The following is a 22,324-nucleotide window of genomic DNA, read 5'->3' on the forward strand; positions in this document are numbered from 1 at the left end:
TTACCAAGTCAGTTAACTTACTTCTTAAACTTTTTGAATAGCCCATTTGAAGCCAGTTAACATTGTGACTCTAAAAAGACTAAATATAAAGTTTTACTAAGATAAGTCATCATGTTGAATGAATACACAAATATGACCTTTGGTATGGATGTGCATATAAGCAGTGGGGTAAATGCATCCTTGTATTTAAAAGTAAAGAATTCTGTACTACAAGTAGAAATCTACATGCAGAAACACACAGTCTGGCCGTAGCTACAGGTAGCATGCATGTTCCTTTTACATGTGAGTCAGAAAACCTGATTTTATTATGCTCTGTGTTATTCATCAAAGTAGTGAGGGCAAATCTATTGGGATAGTGTGCATTCCTTGCAGAGAAAGCAAAACAAGCTGTTGAATTTTCTTTTCTTAGGAGAGAAGACAATGAGGTCAGCTAGAATGACGGATTGTCATCACTGGGGCACGGGAAAGGGGTTGAGCAAGTCAATGTATGTTTTCCAGAGCCTAGAGAATGTGTCTGATTCTCTGAAGTATATTTATTCTAAATGCCAGGTGAGTATGCAATGCTAATGTGAGGTAGAGATTATCATTGTCATAAGCATTATTACTTAACATGTTTTTCCTCATATGCTACACATTATGATATACGCTTGAAAATATTATATTGGTTTGATTATCACAACAAACCTGTGAGTTTGGTATTGCTGGCAATAGTTAACATATTTGAAAAAGTTGGAAGAGAGAGATATAGTAACTTATTTCTGTGGAATTAATCAACCATTGATATATACAAGGAGACTAATTATTTTAAACAAAGGGAAAGTGTGACTAAATAAAACTTTAAATGAAAAGGAATGCAAAAATGCTATCGGGATTGGAGATACATTTAAAAAAATTTGCCATGTATTACAATTAAAAAACATATGAATGAAGTATTTTGAATAGAGTTTCCTAAATCTAGTAAGTTTTGCCAGGGCATGAGTGACTAAAATACAAACAAACAGGCTTCTCAACATATTCTCCTTCACTGTTTCATCCATGCCATACATGCTTATTAATGGTTTAGAAAAATACACCCTGCTATGGTTTATTGCCAAATAGCAAAGATGTAAATTACATCTCCAACACTGACATGCCACTCCATTATTGACAGGGCCACGGAGGCCATTGAAACTACACTGTATGCACATTTACAGTAGAGGACATATTGAATGGTAAGCTTTAGTATTTTAGTATATTTAATTTGACACACTTGGTGCTGTTCTTTGTGAATGTTAATCTTTTCAACCAATACAGCAGCATGTCAGTATCTTCATTTGCAGGGCATAATAGGCTTATATCCTGAAACAATAAACTTATAATAGCTTGTCTGTTGCTTGGTGGAGATATGCGTATTCAGCACGGACAAGGTGTTGCATGCCCTATTTTTGCTCAAGGTTCTTTTCACATGCCCTTCCTTTCCTGTCAGGAACACAAGCCACATTTATAAGTTTTTGCTATAATACCAGCTACATAGTTTGGAAATTTTCCATTCTAGTACAATTCACTTTCTTTTTCCATTATTGATATAATTATAACTAGGTACATCTATATTTGAAATGCAAAGTCAGCATTGGACTGGTTTTTAATATTACACTGAGATTGATTTCTTTGTTTAGAGACAGAAGATTTGGAAAAGGTGCATGCTTGTAGTATAAAACAGAAATGTACATAAAAGATCTTAATACAGATTACTTCTTTCTACCAATGGTAATATTCAACTTGGTATTCATCAGTGGGAAGGTTTGAATCCATTCTATTTAACTACTTTCTTTTCTGACTAATTTCACCTCTGCAATACAGTAGATATATTATTAAGAACCAAATATTGAAACAAAACATTTATAGGTCACTTAATAAAAGATTTCTCTTCCAAATATTCTAAAATGGTATTAACACATATTCTATTCAGAACTCTTACTTCCTGTTATTAGCTGTTATATTAAAACAATTGAGGTATACATTTCTAGATAAAAGGGCATTACTCTAAAATCCCTTTCAAAAGATTGCAGCCTCAGTTGTACACTCTCATCGAATGACCCCAGTGATTGTGCTGCTTCATTGCATTTTACTTCTGACATTTCTGTCCTATGCACAAGATTGAAAAAGATTAAATTTGATTTGTAGCAGTCACTACTTGTTATCTTCAAATAAGTATTTGCAGATTAAACAAAGCATGATTCTAGAAGTAAGCATTATTGAGCCTGTTTTAGAAAGACTTTTGTAAAATTAACCCATTTTTTACCATCAAACTTATGTTGTAGGAAATAGAATGCCTGTCCCATGTATTTCCAAATGAAGCGTGACTTTAGAATGTGCTCCTCATTATGCAGGTCCAACTCGTCATTTTAAAGCTTTTCAAATCAAGTGCGTTGGCACCATACACTTAACTGAATTTCTCGAAGATTTTATCGTTGTTATCTAAAATACTGTACTAGCCAATCTATTATTTTCTCAGATTGTGTTTCAGTCTTATGATTAAGTTTCTGTTTTGCAAATTGATACAATATTGAGGATTACATATATTTTAAACACACATACAGATAACACACATACACATTACCCCTATACTATTAAATCTAGAACTTACTGAGCAGTATAAGTTTTTCCTCTACCTTTGGGAACCTTGAGCATAATAGCTTTGTTCATTAGATTATACTATTAACTACAGATAATTAAATGTTACTTTAGAAATTGCTGTAATAAAGTGTTTTAGGCTTACCAATTTAAATCATACAAGCCTTACTAAAATAGTAGTAAAATTCCATTTATCTCTTAATGACTTTAAGGACTTTTCGGAAAAACAATAATGTATTTAGTATACTCCCCTTTAAGGGAGTTTCTGATTTTTTTTCTCAGCAGTCTAAAATCAGCATAAAGCATTCTGTATATTAATTTCAAAACAGAGTATGTTTCATATTAAATAGAAGATGACATATTTCAACTATTTTCTAGTGGAGAATAAAGCATGGAAACTTTTCAGCCTGGCTATTCTATTGTGACCTTTTTTCTAAGTTGAAATGCTTCCAATGACATTCCCAAAAGAGCGATTTTTACATGAATGATCCCATATACATGTATGCATGAATATGTGTGTACATATATATGTAATTTATTTGGTAATTTTTTTGGATTTTTAATTTTTTTTTTTACTTTTGTAGAAATGAGGTCTTGCTATGCTGTCCAGACTGATCTCAAACTCCTGGTCTCAAGAACTTCTCCTATCCTGGCCTCAAGTGCTAGGATTACAGGTGTGAGCCATTGCACCCAGCCAACTTTTGGTGCTTTTGAACACTCCTCAGCTTTCCAAGAGGGATTCATGATGGGCATGACACCTCCAAAAAATAGAGTGACTTGGGACAAAGATGGTAGACAATGTTTGCTTGTGGTAAGGAGTTTTGCCTCTCAGAAGTGCAAGCTTTTTTCTAAAACATAGGAATAATTTTACTTTACAGGATTGATGTGTTAAATTTAAAATCTATGAAATGCCATTCACTATTCGTGTCACATGGTAAATGCTCAATGAATGGTAGCTTTCATTAATATTACTAATAAAAAAGTAGTTGTTAAATATACAGATTTTATAGCCAAACTATTTCTCTACTATTTCTTAGCTATTTATCCTTTTCAAGTCAATTAACTTCTCAGAGTTGCAGGTTCCTCTTCTATAAAATAGAGATAAAACTTGCCTCTCGGTAATTAATATATACAGCATAAAGTGCACAATAAAACTATGAAAAGTGTTGTGCCATTTTCTTGTCTCATAGAGGATGCAGTCTTTAGTTATTGAAGGTTAACCAAGTAATCAGTAGTGTTTTGTGCAGAACCGGGTTGGAGGCGAGTCTGGAAAGATAACTAAGAAACAGGTAAACATTATAAAAGTTACCAGAAATATGACAAATGTTATTACTTCATGCCACTAATAATGCAGTTTAGAACTGAAGGAGCTGCACAACTTAGCCAAAATGTAACAAGGGGAGTTGAGGGAACATGGAAAGAACTGGATTCTGAGAGTGCTTGTTCGAGATGGGTGGAGATTATGTCAAAAGTCAAGAAAGTTACTGGTATGGAAGCACCCACCTGTTACACAGGAGTTCCATCCTATCATCCATCTGGGATGGCTCTTAAAGCTGAGAGAGAGCCAACTATGAGTGAAGGAGCAATGTTATTGTATGGCAGGGGGTTGAATAAGGGATACAGAGTGTGGGCTGCAATGGATGCTACGGTACATTGCCCAAACCCCCTTTAAGACCGAAGCACTCGTTCTCCAACTGCTGGGAGTGTTGCTGGCTGATTACTGTAAGTGAGGTCCACCACCTTGGAATTGAAATCACCCACTGAAGAACAGAGTGGCTTCATCAAGGTGTATGGAAAGCAGCCTCTACTCAATGTCTGTTTGATGTGGATGGTATAAAGATTTCTGCTCTTGTCTTCAAGGTGGGTCAGCTCTGAATGGACACTGGGGTCCGGCACTCCTTGTGGAGTCAGCTGAGGTCCTGGTTGTGACCGCATTGCAATTTAACACCTCGTCTGCCAATTCTACTTTATTCTACTCCCTAACAGACTTTTTTTTTCCCCTTCTGTATAGTATACATAATATAAAGTTTACCTTGTAGCAATTTTTACATGTACAGTTCAGTGGCATTAAGAAACTCATACTATTATTTTTCAACCATCGCCACAATCCATCTCCAGGTCTTTTTCATTATCCCAAATTGAAATTTGTAACCTTTAAACGATACCTACCCATTCTCCCTACCCTCAGCTCTGGCAACCACCATTTTACTTTGTGTCTTTATATATATAACCCCAAGCCAATTTCCATCTTTTAATATTCATATTTAATATTTAATGATCAACTAAAATAAATTGAAATCAAATTATTGTATCAAATATTTTTCAAAATAAAAAATTTTACCTGGGAATACAAAAATATATAAATATATTTTTATGAAGAACCCACAGTTTGGTTAAGAGGTCATAGTATAACAAACATCCAAGAATCTCATTATCTCCCTCCTGTTTTTTTCTTAAACTTTTCTACTGATGCTCACTTGATGTCTCATAATTTTAGCCAAATAATTTTTTTGCATCTTTCTTTTACTGTCTCTTCATTATTTTGTTGGTAACACTCTTATAATTCAGTTTTTAAAATACTTTGATTCTTGCATTCACTTACAGTTACAATTAGTTTGCACTCTCATTGATCTGTTTCTTGGCTCCTGTTACAGATTCCCTGGAACCAGTCCTGCTACTTTTATCTGACTTATTTCCTGCTTTTCATGACCAGGTATCAAGCACACTCTCTTCCAGTTGTACAGCTGGAAAGACTGAATTCAAAGTCTGAACCCCCATGTTCAGAAATACTAACTGTGCAAACTTGAATCAGCTTTTTCCTTCCAACTTTTATTTTAGGTTCAAGGGGTACATGTGCCAGTTTGTTACACGGATAAATTGCAAGTCACAGGGGTTTGGTGTACAGATAATTTTGTCACCCATGATATAAGCATAACACCTGATTGGTAGTTTTTTAGTCCTCACCCTCTTCCCACCCTCCACCCTCACATAGGCCCCAGTGTCTATTGTTCCCTTCTTTGTGTCCATGTATACTCAATGTTTAGCTCCCACTTATAAGTGAGAAATGTGGTATTTGGTTTTCTGTTCCTGTGGAACCAATTCTTTAACATATTTTAGCTTCATTTTCTACATATGTTAACTGGAAATCATCATCACTTCTCACTAAATACTATAGGAAACATAACACAGCCTACTTTTTATTTTAAAAAAATATTTTTAAGTTCCAGGGTACATGGGCAGGATGTGCAGATTTGAAAATTTTTAAAAAAATATTTTGTGTAAACAATTTAAGAAGAGTATAGAAGCCAGGATGTCTGCTGATATACATGACAGTTGATTGGAATCTTTTGAATGTTCATATACGTGCCTACCCATTGAACAGCCTGGTTGCAAGAAGTTTAAGGCACTGGAGGAAATACACAGAGAAATTAGACACTGCAATTGTTAATAAAGCTCTGTGGTATCATGCCTAGTGGCTTCACAGCAAATAAGTAGGAATTAGTAGTCTTTTCTGGGTTCAGAGGCCTATTTAAAATTTTAGATTTTAATGTACTATGAGCTTTACACCTTCTAAGGTCTTTTGCAGTGCAATTTTGCCAATATTAATTATTCTGAACTTATCCTTGTAATTTGTATTTTTACATCTGCTATATCCTTTTGATTTATTGCTTTGATCTTATTTTAGGTTCAGCTATAAATTTTGGTTGAGGTCCTGATCACTCCAGTTAATTTAGTGAACTACAAGATATAAAATTATTTTAAGTAAAATCTCCTCACATTTTCACAGTGGTAGGGGTCAGGGAGAGTTCTTACATGAAATATTTAAGAAACATCTGACTATAACCCAACCAGCATGTGGGGAAATTACATTATTTCTTAGACTATTTTAACATCAAAGCTCTGAAGTGAAGGATAGTCATTAAAAGCCGAATTACTGAAAGTATATCTGGTTAGCGCACTTAAACACATTTCGGCAGACTAAAATAATTTAAAATCTGAAGTGTGATCCAGAATCACATATGTCAATTACTGTGTTGTCTGTGGTATTAAAAATGCACGCAGCTGGAGGCTTCAATTATATGAGATTTCTGACTTAGAGATGCTTTGGCTTTTACTTTTTGAAAAAGTCACCTTTTCAGAAATCCAAGGGAAAACATTTGTAAAATGCATAGTGCCGTTTCCAATTACCTCTTATTGAAAGACAGAACAACACTAGAGAGTTATAAAAGTGAACTGAAAATATGATTTTGTATGAAATTTGATGAGTGTTTGTTGAAACGTTATCTAGGAAAAGTAAATCTTTGTGCCAGACTTTTCTTCCTCAAGTCCCGATCTCATTAAAACAAATGTGATCCAGTATTTTTTGTATTCTCTCATTATAATACATTTAGAGTTCTAACATTATATTTTTCAAGTAAATTTTGGACTTACATTTCACAAATAGGTAATATTTATTTTCTTCCCATTAAAACAAAGGCATGCAAAATTAAAATATGATATATATCATATATAAATATAAATATTACAGGCTTTTTATCATGCATTTCCTGTATGTCACCAGATCCTTTTTTTAAAATTATCTTATATAAAGCTACATGAGTTGCTTCTAAATATGTGACTAATAGTTACATTATTAGAGTGATGTCACTAAAACATGGACTGCTATGGTTTAAATATGTCCCTTCCTAAATTCAGATGTTGAATCTCAGTGGACAGCTGGGTATGGTGGCTCATGCCTGTAATCTCAGCACTTTGGGAGGCCGAGGTGGGTGGATCACCTGAGGTCAGGAGTTTGAGACCAGCCTGGCCAACATGGCAAAACCCTGTTTCTAGTAAAAATACAAAAATTAGCCAAGTGTGGTGGTGTGCGCCTGTAATCCCAGCTACTAGGGAGGCTGAGGCATGAGAATTGCTTGAACCTGGGAGGTGGAGGTTGCAGTGAGCTGAGATGGTGCTACTGCACTTCATTCAGCCTGGGCAACAGTAAAATTTTGTCTCACAAAAAAAGAAAGAAAAAGAAAGAAACTTAGTGACCCTAGTGATGGTATTAGGAGGTGGGGTCCTCAGGAGGTGATTAAGTCGTGAGGGTAGAGCCTACCTGAGTGGAATTAGATACCTTTATAAAGGGGCGTGCTGGAAAGAGTTTATCGCTTTTCCTTTTGCACCTTCTGCCCTGTGAGGACACAGCATCCTTCCCATACTGAGGATGCAATGTTCAAGGCAGCGCCTGGAAAGCAGAGACTGGACTCTCACCAGACACCGAACCTGCCGGCACCTTGATCTTAGACTTCTGAACTTCCAGAACTATAAGAAATAAGTTTCTGTTTTTTATATTACCTGATATGTGGCATTGTATTATAGTAGCACAAAACAAACTAAGAAATGGACCTTGAAAAATCATGAAATCATCTCTTAAAACAAACAACAAAAAATCCCAGTAACATATATTTTTATATGTTGTCTTCAGATTTCAAACCATGTTGTCTTCAGATTTCAAGTCAGTTTAGGTCTCAGATACAGATAAGGAACATGACATTTCTGAAGTACATATTTTTTTTTTTAAAAATCTGTGTTATTTGCAAAAGATCTAGTCCCTCTGATTTCTATTTGCTGGAATGTCCTTCCTTTTTTCCGTCTCCAAATTCCCGGGCACAATGCAGCTCTTCACACTTCCTGGGGAAGCAAGCTGCACAGTGACCCAAACCACACTCGTGTGTTGGAGTGGTTCACTGATTTGATGGTTGGCTCTCGTATAAATGATACTTTTTATCTCTAAAAATGAGCCTGGGCTGCCTTTTGTTCAGAATCAAAGAGAATGTTGGAATAAATCTCCTCTTCAAGTAGCAGGAGAAAATCAAATGTATCTCACATTAAATAAAAAGTCAGTGTGAGTTTTGGAACTCTTCCTATTATCTACAAAACATGTCTTATAGGATCCAGAATGAGGATGTGAAAGAAAAAAATGACCTAATTTTCTAAAGGGATTTTCAAATAATAGTTGTTCGGTAGAGTACCATTGAAAAGGTCTATCAAGTAGAGAAGATATTGATATTCTTTAAGTGATGAGGAAAAGTGACATTCTTTTCACAGCTATAAATTCAGTCTTTGGCCAACATTTTTTTTATTCATTTCAGGTCTTTTTTTTTTTTCTTATAAAAATGTGAGAACATGGCATAGTTTTCAATTGGATATTTTACCTTATGTGGCATGAATTATCACTTTCCTCACCGAACGGCATGTGCATTGCTATTTCTTGGATTGCACATATATTTGTGGTTTTTATTTAAGGTTAGGAATTCAAGTCCCCAAGCGTGGGATGAGATTCCTCTTAGGCAGCATTGTGACACCAACATCTCCCATCCTGCACACTGCCACTGCCTTCTCCCCAAAAATAGACTTCATTTTTCCTGAACTAGTTAAGTAAAATGGCTATTCTCCAGATAATTTTAAACCAATCTAAAAGCAAACAGTTTAGTTGTTTTCCTTCCTTTCCCCACCTGTGCTATAGAAGTTACCAGTATTTGAAACTGTGGCCTTAAGCCTCAGCAGTTTCAGTGCTCCCTTTTCAGTGGAATAATTATACCAAGGAACAAGCTGACCATGTTTTGAATGGAAGTGTGCCTGCTACTGTAAAAGCAGGCCAGGGGATTCTGGTCACTCCGCATGCCTTCACCCAAGACCATTTTTATCACATTAATTCTAATCATGGGTGTAGTCACGTAAAGTACAATGTTCGAGTTTTGCAGTACCCACAAGAAGACTGAAGACTGGTATCATGAAATCCTTCTAAAGTTAAAAATAATTTTAATGAATTGTGGCATTTACCTTAATGTTTTGGGGTTTTTATTTTAGAAGATCTTGACAGGGGTGTAATTCCTATGTTTTTAATTACACTACTTCATAGCCAAATGGTATCTTGGAACTTGCCTTTTTCTATAGCTATTTAGCTGAAGCTAAATCAATTGAAGAATGTCCCAAGAATATTTAGCATGTTATTGGTCCAGCTAGAGTTGTCTTCAGTTCTATTCTAACATTGTTTTCTGCTGTACTAGGTTGTACATTTTACAAAAAAAAAATGGGTGTACAAAGGATATTATATTAGGAGATTCCGTAAAATGTCAATAATAAAGAAAACCATGACTTTATTACTCTCTTCACAAATCTTAATTCCTATATAGATCAATTAAAATCATGCTGTTATCTGATTAATGGACAATAGCTGAAGCAGAGAATGCCTGTGCCTCCATACTCCCTGTTAGAACAGGGTGCTCTGTGGTGTCATGCTGACAGGGCCTGGGAACAGAAGACCTGTCTATCTGTAAACCAGTGGTTGTTGGATCTGAAGCCAAGCACTTAACCTCTTTGAGAAAAGATTACTCACATATGTAAAATGAAGGAAATATCTTACCTGCTTCAAAGAATGGTAGTTTGAGAATACTTATAAAATATTGTATAAAGATATGGTTTTGAAATTAAAAAAAATCATGTAATGTCAAATTATCGAGGATAATTATCAGCATGATCTGCTCAGCAGAAATATGGCACTTACCTGTTACCCCGCCTTGTACTATATATAAGACCCTAGATTTCTGTTCCCTGATTGAAATATCTAAAGCAAGCAGATATATAATCCTTGGGAGAGCCATTTTTTTTTCAATATCCAGGTTTAGGCAAGCGATATAGCACTGTGCAAGCATTTTAGAGCCAAAGTCAACTAACTAAATCATTAAGAGACTCTCTAAAAACAAATTTACCTATGTTTTGTAACCAAGTTTTTATGTGATGGTGACAGATAACTCATGGAACTTGAGCTTCTACCTAAACATTTTCAGTTCCACCTTGTCACATCATAGAAGTGTGTTTTTTAAACCTCTGGTGTGATTTTTATCATTTACTGATTTCAATACAGTGGTATCTCCTTAGAAGAGATTAAACCTTCATGCATTTTAATGTATTCTACTGAAAGTATTAGACCTTTATCACTAGGTCTAGAAAGAAATGTGTATTTGGAGGAATATTTCTTCTTTTTAATAAATCTGCCCCTATTCATGTTGCAGTGCCATTCCTCTAAATTTATGTAGCATATTTTTGTATCCTGTCATAATGGCATTTGTTTTGTGATTGGCCTATATTTTCCCAGGTAGTAATTACTTCACATACTAATTTGCTACACACACACACACACACACACACACTCTCACACATACACATAACTTGCTTGCTTATATATTTATTCTGTATAAATATCCTGATACAGGCTACTTTTTCCTAACAAGTATTTTTACCACCCATTTGTTAAAATCATGCAGGCATTCATTTGATTCATGCAGCTGGTGATAAACCAGCACTATTTGCAGGCCTCACGCATGCATTTGGCTATGTCAAGAGACATGATTCAGTTATAAGTGCATTCAAGCATACATTTACCTCTGAATCCTTGAGTGTTCTTGATGCAAGCCACAGAGCTGTACTGCACTGCTTCATAGATGAAACTCTAAATCAATAGTTTTCAGAGGTACGAATAGATATAATTATTGTGTGATATTATTTCCTGTTTCAAAGGCTATAAAAAGTAGATTTCTCAGATCAGAAAATGTGACACATTTACACATGAAGGATACTTTCTAATACTCTTATCCTCTCTGAAAATCTATGTAAATTGTAACTGCTAACAAGAACACTGATATTCACATATAGCCTTACATGAAAATTTCATGTTTATATACAGAAGCAATAGATTCAAATATGTACTCAATGCATTCTGTATATTAAGATTTGAGATACATACAAGCTAAAAGAAGACAAAAACTGTAGCATGAAAACAAAGAGCTTTTTAAGTTAATAAATAATTTTAGTTATAAAGGTAATTGCAACTTACTGTTATTTGGAAATAGAGACTAGTGGCTACTCCTTCTTTTTCTTTTCACTTTTTTCTTTTTTTTTTAAATTTTTTTGGATACATAGTAGTTGTACATATTTATGGGATACATGTGATATTTTCATACAAGCAAACAATGTGTCATACTCCAGTGAGGGTAATTGGGATATTCATGACCTCAAGTATTTATCATTTATTTTTTCTTTTATTTTCATCATACCACTTATCCCTACCTGACATTTTCTTATTTATCCATTTTCTTATTGTCTATATCCTTCTAGAATGTAAGTAAGTGTCATGAGGGTATGGACATTTTTTGCCCTGTTCAGTGCTCTATCTAAGATGTTCAGAAAAATTCCTAGCATGTAGTGCTAAGTAAATATTAAATTATGAAGAAAATAGAACAGGGTTCACAATTTTAGTTTCTGGAATTTTCCAAAATTATATGTCATTATTATGATGATGCTTTTCTTTAAAGCTATAATAATTATATCTTTTACTTGGTTTTTATTATTTTTAAAATTTACATATATATGTGTATATTTATGTAGCATTATGTTCACATTCTTATATTTTGAAAAAACAATAGAAAACTTAAAGATGCCTCAAATATATATAATATATAATACATTCTATTCCCCAAAGAGGTAAGAATAGAAGATGGAGTAGGCAATACCAATACTAAGGAAGTCAGCAGAGAGTAGAGCATTTTTATTTCTGGGAAAGAGAACTACAGAAGAAATATTGCCTAGTCACTTAGTCAGTTGTTTTCCTGCATAAATCTGTCAGAAGAAAGAATAAAAGATAATGTGTGAAAAAGTCCCACATATATTACAGAAACATTTGAAAAGTTACTACTATAAGTAGTGAGTAGTGTGAATTATGAGCTTATTTCAAGACTCTAATCTGAAACATAATTTTAAGGCTTTGATGGTTTTACTCCTACAATTTAAAAAAAGAGAAGGGTGTATCCAAAATATACAAAGAACGCTTAAAATTCAACAATAAGAAAACAAACTAATTTAAAGTGGTCAAAAGATCTGCTTTACCAAGAAAGATATACGAATGGAAATAAGCATATGAAAAGATGCTCAACATTTATCCTTAGGAATTTGCAAATTATAACAACAATATCCTTAGGAATTTGCAAATTATAACAACAATAAGATGCCACTATACACCTATGAGAATGGCTAAAACAAAACAAAACAAAACAAATAAACAAAAAAAACCCTGATAATACCAAAATCTGGCTATGGTGCAGAGCAACAAGAACTCTCATTCATTACTGGTAGGAATTTAAAATGGTATAGTCACTTTGGAAGAGTTTGGCAGTTTCTTACAAAGCTAGAAATAGTCTTTTCATATGATTTAGCAATTGCATGCCTATATATCTTTTGTGCATTTAAACAGTGATGAAATATTCCATGTTAAAAAGAAACGTCTAATCAGGTCACCAAAGGATACGAATAAATCTTAAATGCACATTGGTAAGTGAAAGAAGCCAGTCTGGAAAATGTCACATACTGTATGATCCAACTATATGGTATTCTGGAAAAGGCAAACTATAGAAACCATAAAAAGACCAGTTGCTTGCCAAGAGACCAAGGGGAGGGGGGAGGTAAAAAGTAGAGCATAGGGGGTCTTTACAGTAGTAAATCTATACTCAATGATGCTTTAATAGTAGATACATGGCATTTTGCCTGTGTCAAAACCCTCAGACCTTTATGGCACAAAGAGTGAACATTAATAAAGAAAACAACCATTTAGGAAGTCAAGGAATCCCAGGAAAGATACAGCTTGAGACCTGAGAATCTAAGTGTATTGCAAATGTATGAAACAGCCTCGATGAAGAGGGTCAGGCTGGGGAGATACTGATGTAAGTAACTTTCAAAAAAATGAAATTCAAAAAGGCAAAAGGAAATTCACATAAACCTGTACCATAGTTAACAAAATTACTTTCCACGGGAGTAGAGCTTCATTCTGATACTGCTTTTTGGGGATAATAGAATTGATCAATTAAGTAAATGGATGACACATGGTGGGAGGTGGGATTCTCACGGCTGAAGTGTGAATTTACAGATAAGCAAGGAAAGGAGGCTAAAATAATCCACGTGGTAATGAAATTAATTTGAAGCCATAAGTATATGTGTTTAACCTAATACAGATGGTTTCATAGAGAAATACTTTAGATAAATGTAAATACACACGTTAGTATACACATATGGATTTCTCTGTCCATTTAAATGAGAGGACCTGTAAAAAATGCCACATCAGTAGCAATGAGCATGCCTAGTGCTCAGATCTTAGTTTCTGCTAACATTCTTTAATATAAAATGACCCGTGGGACCTACAAGAAATAGCTGATTATAGGGCTGTGATAGTAAATATACAAAATGTGTCTGTAGTACTTTGTACTTTTAGAAAATTCTAAACAGACACACACACACACACACATACACAACTTTGATTGGGAGTATGTCAAAGGAGCACAAGAGCAAACTAAAGAGCTCCCAATGTCCAAAGTGCAATGCTAGAATAATTTGAGCAACAAAATAAATAAAATAGTATTAGATTATAAGTCAACATATAAAATGGATATTCCTGACTATATATTTACAGTAAATTATTGAACAAATTAACAGAGAGAACTTAAAATCTCCCATGCAGAATAATATTTCTAAATAACTTATGTAGGTACTCCATCCTCAAGGAGGGAAAGCACAGCTCCTCACTTGTTAAATGTGTGCTGCACAAAGTAACTTCCTTCCAGAGCCCAGCACAGAAACAGGATAGAAAAGGGGTAATTTTACAGTTCAGAAAAATGACAAACACCTTCTCAGCCAGGTGATAAAGGTCAACATTAACAGTTATAAATCACGTTGTTAGTTTGCACTCTTCACATAATGCGATGAATATGGCACTTTATTTCTCTGACCTTTTCCCCCAAACCTATAACCCCAATCCAATCATGAAAAAAACAAATTCCAATAGAGGAACATCCTACAAAATTCTTGACCATTACTCCTCAAAGCTGTCAAGGTCATCAAAATAAAGTCTGAAAAACTGTCATAGCTAACAGAAGCCTAAGGACAGATGGCAATTAAATTTAATGTGGTGTCCTGGATGGGATCTCCTAACAGAAAAAAGGACATTAGGGGGAAAACTAATGACGTGTGAATAAAGTCTAGACCAGAGTTAATAATAATGCATCAATTTTGGCTGACTAATTATGACAAATATCTCGTACTAATGTAAAATGTTACTATTAGGAGAAACTGGGTATGGGGTAAATGGGAACTCTCTGTACTACTTCTCAATTTTTCTGTAAACATAAACCTGTTCTAAAAAATCAAGTATATTTGTCAATGGTAGGCAGAAGATAAATGTCACTCTGAGGTAACTAGAACGCTATTTTTGAAGCTGAATAACTTGTTTTCTAAAATACTGAGTAACATTAATCAAAAGATTATGATGCATAATTGTTTACCCTGTGAGCTCCATGTGACTCTATTCCTGAGTTGATCACCAACTCAACAATTTTTCTTATGTTCAAATTTGCATAACTTAATAATGTACATGTTTTCTTCTAGATTCCAGCATTAAGCGCTGTGCAGTTTTGAGAGAAGAAGTTATAAAGCAAAACTGACTTGAGTAACCACCAGCCCAACATTCGGGACTTTGTGGGGATTGCTATGGTTCTGCTGGACTTACAAGCAATAGTGATGCAGAACCTGTGATTAGCATGTGTAGTGCTTGTCAAAAAATAATCTCCCTAGAAATGTTTTAATTTTTACTGGTCAGTGCACTACCAATACTAGTTTTGGCATGGCAGATACTAATTAACAAAGCTTTGTTTCGAATAAATGTTTGTCCAGTTTCTACTTTTTGCTAAATCCTGTGATGATGTGCTCCCACTTGATAGCATGTTATACTGTACTAGTAAATTTTACTTGCTGTTTAATAAAGGAGGATTAAATGAATGTTATGCTACAGTGGGTATACCGACAGGGAAGGCATGATAGAAAACTGTCTAAATACAACTGAGGGAAGAAGAAAGTGTTGAAGGGAAGGTGAAAATGTGCACTGAGATTTGATGGGTGAGTAGGACTTCAGAGAGTGGAGAAGGCTCTATGGCTTTTTAATGGAAACAATAGCATGAGATAAATATCAGGGCTATGGAAATGCATACTCCACCGGGCAATGGTTGTCAGTCTGAGATGGTTGAAGAACAGGGTTTAGGAAGAGATACCGTGAAAAGTAAAGCTTAGAACTGAGACAAACTGTCTCCAGCTCTGGATTCTCAGTTATTCCATTTGAAACCTAGTAATATAAACAACTTGAATCCATTACAAAGGTTTTGATCTGACTTGGGCTTTGGAAAGAGATTTCTGACTTTCTGTAGCTCAAAACTCTAAGCAACTTATTTTTCTTCTCTACTCTTTTTTTCTAAAATAAGGATAATTATACACATCTGACTGAAATTTTATGAGCACAATGTAAAATTAAACATGGAATCCATGGTGCTTTACAAAATAATGTGTGTTGTCTCTCCACAGAATGAAGTAGTATTTGATACTATTAACATAGAAGTCATGAAAATAGAAAAAAGACACTTCTTGGGTGGTGAAAACTTTCCAGTATGGTAAAAGTTAATTAGAATTTGTGTGAATTATACTGTATAATTACCAAGGCAAGCACAGTATTAATATGAATTTAAAATAGTAAGAGTAAGATTAAAGGCATATAATTTAGTTCAAAAGTGACATCTTGACAACCTGCAAAAATTGCTAGAAATGAATGGTTCTTAATATTAAGAAATATAATAAGGATTGGTTGATTATTTAATAATTTAGATAATTTACATAAGAGTTATTGCAATGTGGGAACAGTGTTCTTATTAACTGGTTATATTGTGTGGTTATGTTACTGACTACAAAAATTTAAACTAAGGGGAAAGAATCACTTTACTCTCTTTTTATGTGAAACGACACCACTCTCACAGTATTGTTGTAGTTGTAAATCCTAACATTTTGTAAAGTAGAAAACATAATCTCTAGGTGTTATGTGGTTCCTTGACTTAATCTAGTCCTGATGTACTAGCCCTTATTATTATTATTTTTAAGCCTGTTGATTTTCCTTGGTGTCCATATTCAATCTTATATTTAACACTTTAAAAAACTTAAGTTTTATATACATATTATATATATATTCAATTCTATATTTAACATTTTTAAAAACTTAAAAAGTTTTATATGTATAGTATATATATATATGTCATCAAATGAGTTTTATATATATAAATGAGTTATATATATAAATGATATAAAAAATATACACACACACACACACACACACACACACACACACATATCTCATTTGATGACCTGAAAGCATGAAAGCATATACTGTATGTTCTGGACTTGGGTTTATGGAATAAAAATGTATGATTTTTAGGAAAATGTTATGTTTCTGGTCTAGCTGTATTCTGTTCACTGATTCCCCAAGTTAAATAAAATAATTTGTGTTCATTTTGTTTCTGAGTTAGTTTTCATCGTATAAAATTGGAATGATCCTAATTTTGACTCCTTAAACAATGTTAAAGGAATAAACCATGCTATTTTTTTAAAAAAAGATAAGCTACTTCAAATTCCTACGCTTTGCAAGATACAGTGGATCAATATAAATGAGCGAGGATGTATAGACCAATTTATTTAATGTGTCCAAGGAAATAGTACATTTCACATTTGTGCTATTTTCAAAGTGATCCTGGTTAATTAAAAAACAACCACAACAACAAAAATTCAAAGACTATAAGCCTAACTTGATCCTTCAAAGCTGTAAAAAAAAGTGTGATTAAATATCCAAACAGGGTTTCTATGTTTTGTTACTGTGGCTGTCTCTTTGATATAGGTGTTACTGAAGTATGTGAAACAATAGAAATTCTTAAATGCATTTAAGGTGGTCTATGAATTTATAAGGTCTATGAATTTAGGCTAAACATGTAACAAATCTGCACTGTTAAGCAACAATAAAACATACACTTATTCAAGTAAATACAAAGAAACAATGACATCTCTCAGGAAGAGAAAGAAAATAAGATTGGATAAATTTTTAAAATGATACCTCTAATTTTATTTTTGCTCATTCTTCTATAGTGTGATATGTTTTTTAGAAATCATGTCTTGATATTTCTTTCAACATCTCAAATTTGCTCTTTCTTGTGATTTTCTATTTCTGTAAATGTTTAGTTGTGATAGAGTTCTCTACATTCATATATATGTATATATGTGTGTGTATATGCATGCATATATACACATGTGTATATCACCAACATCCAGTTTTGTGTTGGTAACCATAACATAAAAATATAACTTTATATACTTTATGTATTTACAATATTAAAGCCTTAAAATATGTTCTATATAATAGGTAATATATGCCAAGTCATATATAATGTAGGATATATTTAATGTATAATATATAGATATGAAATATGATAGAAAATGTATACTAATAATATAGAATATATTAGGAGTCCTATATTGTCTATTCTGAATTACATATACAATCACATCTTATTTATTTATAATAAACCAAAATAAATGATAAAACAGAAAGCCCGCTTTGCTTACATAAAATTCACACTACTATTTTTTAGGTAAAATTTTATGTTGTTATAAAGAGATGATTTAAAAACCTATGGAGTGAGTTAAGGGTTTGATGTCACTCTTCTGCATGGGAATATTAAGTTTTCTCAATACCACATGTTGAAGAGAGATTCTTTTCCCCATTGTGTGTTCTTGGCATTTTTGTTGAAAAATCATTGGATTAAAGACTTAAATGTAAGACCTGAAACTGAAATTACAAGAAGAAAACACAGGGGAAACCTAAACAACATGTGTCTGAGCAATAATTTTTTTATTTAACCCCCAAAAGCCAGGCAACAAAAGCAAAAACAAACAAATGGGATTTTTTCAAACGGAAAAGATTTTGCACAGCAAAAGAAACAATCAATAAAGAAAACAGGCAACCTACAAAATAAGATAAAATATGTGTCCACTGTATTTTTGGATAAGGGGTTAATATCCAAAGTATATCAGGAACTCAAATGCATTATAGCAAGAAAATAAATAACCCATTTAAAAAAATGAACAAAGATTGTTTAAAAGAAGACATACAGTGGCCAAAAGATATATTAAAAATGCTCATTATCACTAATCATCAGGGAAATGCAAATGAAAACCACAATGAGAATCACCTCATATCTATTAGAATAGCTATTTTCCAAAAGATGAAGTGTTGGTGAGGATGTGCAGAAAAGGAAATCCTTGAACACTGTTGGTGGGAATGCAAATTAATTCAGCCATTATGGGAGCAGTATGGAAATTCCTTAAAAAATTATGTAACAAAACCAGAATATGATCCAGCAATCCCACTGCTTGATATATATCTAAAAGAAAAGGCAATCAGTATATCCAAGACATATCTGCACTGCTGTGTTCACTGTGGCATTATTCATAATAGTTAAGTTATGGAGTCAACCCAAGTATCCATCAATGGATAAATGGATAAAGAAAATGTGATATACAGGCTGGGTACAGTGACTCATGCCTGTGATCCGAGCACTTTGGGAGACTGAAGCTGCGAGATTGCTTGAGGCCAGGAGTCCGAGACCAGCCTAGGCAACACAGTGAGAACCCATCTATATAAAAAAACTGTAAAAATTAGCAGAGCATGGTGGTATGTACCTACAGTTTCAAGTACTACTATACAAATTCTAAAATTTGTATGTAGAAAATACCAGTTATATGACTCAGGAGGATCCCTTGAGCCTGGGAGGTTGAGGCTGCAGTGAACCATGATGGTACCACTGCACTCCAGCCTGGGTGACAGAGCAAGACCTATCCCACCTTAAAAAAAAAAAAGAAAGAAAAAATGTGATATACATACACAATGGAATATTATTCTGCCTTAAAAAATGTCACTTGTGACTACATGAATGAACTTAAAGGACATTATATTAAGTGAAATAATCCAGGCACAGAAAGGCAAATACAGCACGTTCTCACTCACATGTGGGAACAAAAACAATGAAACTCACAGAAGCAGAGAGTAGAATGGTGAACTACCAGGGGGTGGCAGGTGGGGATTTGGGGGAGATGTTGGTTTAAGGGTACAAAATTTCAGGAACACGAGATGAATAAGTTCAAGAAATCTATTGTACCGCATAGTGGCTATAGTTAATAACAATGTATTGTATACTGGAAAATTGCTGAGAGTAGGTTTTAAGTGTTTTCACCACAAAAAATTATGTAAGGTCCTGCATATTAACTAGCCATTTCATAATGTATACATCTACAAAAATAATATTGCCCTATATATATATGTTGATTAAAAATGTTTACTTAAAATTTGTATGTAGAAACTACCAGTTATTTTGAAAACCTTGAATTTATAAGGATTGGTAAACATGCACATTTATATTTTACAATGAAACAAAATAAGGCAAGCATGTATATTTTTGTTTGCTTTAAAACTAGTTTATCATAAATTTTGAATGTGTTAAATGCAAAGAGGAACTGGAATAAATTTTTTAAACTATTGTCTTTCAATATGCTATTCAGGATCTCTTGTCTCAGCTTCTTTTTTGAATATCATGTGTAGCTCACAGATTTCCAGCCACTTCGAGTCAAAAGAAGTCTCACTTTGAGAATTAAAACACATATCAAAGCTAAATAACAAAAAATCTCAATATGGAATTTAAAACTTAAGTATCATATAACATTATTATTTTTCCTCTCCCCTCAGTTAAGGGGCATGCAGTAGGGACAAGGGTTGTGGTCCTTTCTTCACTCTTTCTTTTATGTCTTCCATGTCATGCTGGTAGAATCTTCAGGATGGATGTCAGGTAAATTAGAATGGAGGAAAAGAAACAAAGTGCTTTATAACTGGGGCTATTATTACTCTGCTTTCAATAACCTTTTCGAGGCAGACATTCACATGCTATGTCTCCCATAGGATTCATTTCTTTCTCTTTAATTTGAACTCTTGCGACTCTCCTGCAAATCCTGCATAGAGAACCTAATTACTAAGATCTTGCTTGAAAAGTTTGCCCCCTTGGCTGGTTATTTTTAGGACAGCTCAATCTTGTCTGTCTTCCATAGTGTCCATTTGACCCACACATCCTTCATATGTCCACAAAGGGGATTCAGTCTGTCTGACTGCTGCCCTCTGCCTCTTCTGGCTACTGTTCTGCCCTCAGGATCCTACAGGAAAGGAACAGCACTAGTTTCTATGTCCATACCTGTCCCTTTCAATGTCCTGGGGGAAAATAAAATGTTCCATTCTTTGAAAACACCTTTCACAGCATTCGCACTGCTGTTCCAGACTGTACCTAAATGTTTATGGAACTTGGTGCACATCCACCCAAAAAGTTGGGTGCAAGTCTTTCCTTTTGTAGAGATCTCTGAGCATTTCCTTTGAATATCACATTCTTTTTTCCGAAGAAGCCACCTTATCCCCAATTCTCCCCAGGAGCACTAGGCTAAAACCTCACTGCTCTATCCAACTCTTTTCGATTTTATTCAACGTTAACTTGCACAAACTCTAGATTTCTAGTCTTTAAAATATAGACTGGGAGAATAAGAGTGTGCATCATAGAACTGTTTTTTTTTTATTTTTTTATTTTTTTATCTTCTTTAAGGAGCCTTGGAAGAAGTGTTTAGCAACAACTTATCTCTCTAGCATAGGGTGCGTATCTCTTTCTAATGTCCAGAGTGTAATCATCTCTTGCTTTCAGGTTGGGTCCTTTTACCAAATTATAATAAAGTGGGGATACAAAAACAATTTGATAAAGAGTCACAGCATTGCAATTAGGAGACCAATAGAAAGAAGTCTGCTATTGATCTTTTTCTGTTGATTAATCTACTTTCTATTCAGAACCAAATAACCAAAGAGAAGTTTAGACACACTGCCCATGTGTGCAGGTACTCATGTATCATACAAAAACAAGCCACGTAAGTCACTGTATTAGTCAAGGTTCCCTGGAGAGACAGAACTAATAGGATGTGTGTGTGTGTGTGTGTGTATGATTTATATATATAAAGGGGAGTTTATTAAGTATTAACTTACAGGATCGCAAGGCCGTGATGCAAGCTTGAGGAGCAGGGAGAGCCAGTGTGAGTCTCAAAACTAAAGAACTTGGAGTCCAATGTTTGAAGGCAGAAAGCATCCAACACAGGAGAAAGATGAAGGCTGGGAGGCTAGGCCAGTCTCACCTTTTCACGTTTTTCTGTCTGTTTTAAATTCACTGGCAGCTGATTAGATTGTACCCACCAGATTAAGGGTGGGTCTGCCTTCCCCAGCCCACTGACTCCAATGTTAATCTCCTTTGGCAACAGCCCCTTAGACACACTCAGGATTAATGCTTTGCGTCCTTCAATCCAATCAAGGTGACACTATTAACCACCCACAGTCACTGACCTACAATAGGCACAGATTGTGTTATTTCTTTTAAGATTATTGTTTCTCATGTGGCTTATTTGGCTTGTCTTTCTCATTTAGAAATTCATTCCTTTTCTCTTTATTGTAAATATTTACTATTATTTCTTCTCCCCATTCTTTAGCAGTTGTTCTATTATTATTATTATTATAGTTGGGTTAAATCTGAATGATTAAAAGGTAGGAAACATTGATATCTTAGTATTTTTTTACTGTGCTCAAATTGTATTGCAAGAAATCAGATATGTCTAGTTCCTAGGAAGACTTAAGATGTTGCTCATTGTCTGTAATGTAGAAAAAGTAGCATGTTATATTTAAATTTTGATTAAT

At 34.1% G+C, this 22,324-nt stretch overlaps 1 protein-coding gene across 1 annotated transcript in view; it reads left to right on the top strand.

Moving 5' to 3' along the window:
• The window catches only part of LOC100939437 (uncharacterized), a 255,283-nt gene extending 239,925 nt beyond the window's left edge, over positions 1–15,358 (top strand). Inside the window, exons 5-6 of the mRNA XM_003776552.3 lie at positions 410–549; positions 15,085–15,358. Coding sequence (XP_003776600.1) covers positions 410–549; positions 15,085–15,114 — 170 coding nt within the window. The 3' untranslated portion in view covers positions 15,115–15,358. The remainder of the gene's footprint in view (positions 1–409; positions 550–15,084) is intronic.
• Positions 15,359–22,324: the final 6,966 nt, after the last annotated feature.

Source organism: Pongo abelii, chromosome 3 (assembly GCF_028885655.2).
Source record: "Pongo abelii isolate AG06213 chromosome 3, NHGRI_mPonAbe1-v2.0_pri, whole genome shotgun sequence".
NCBI lineage: Eukaryota > Metazoa > Chordata > Mammalia > Primates > Hominidae > Pongo > Pongo abelii.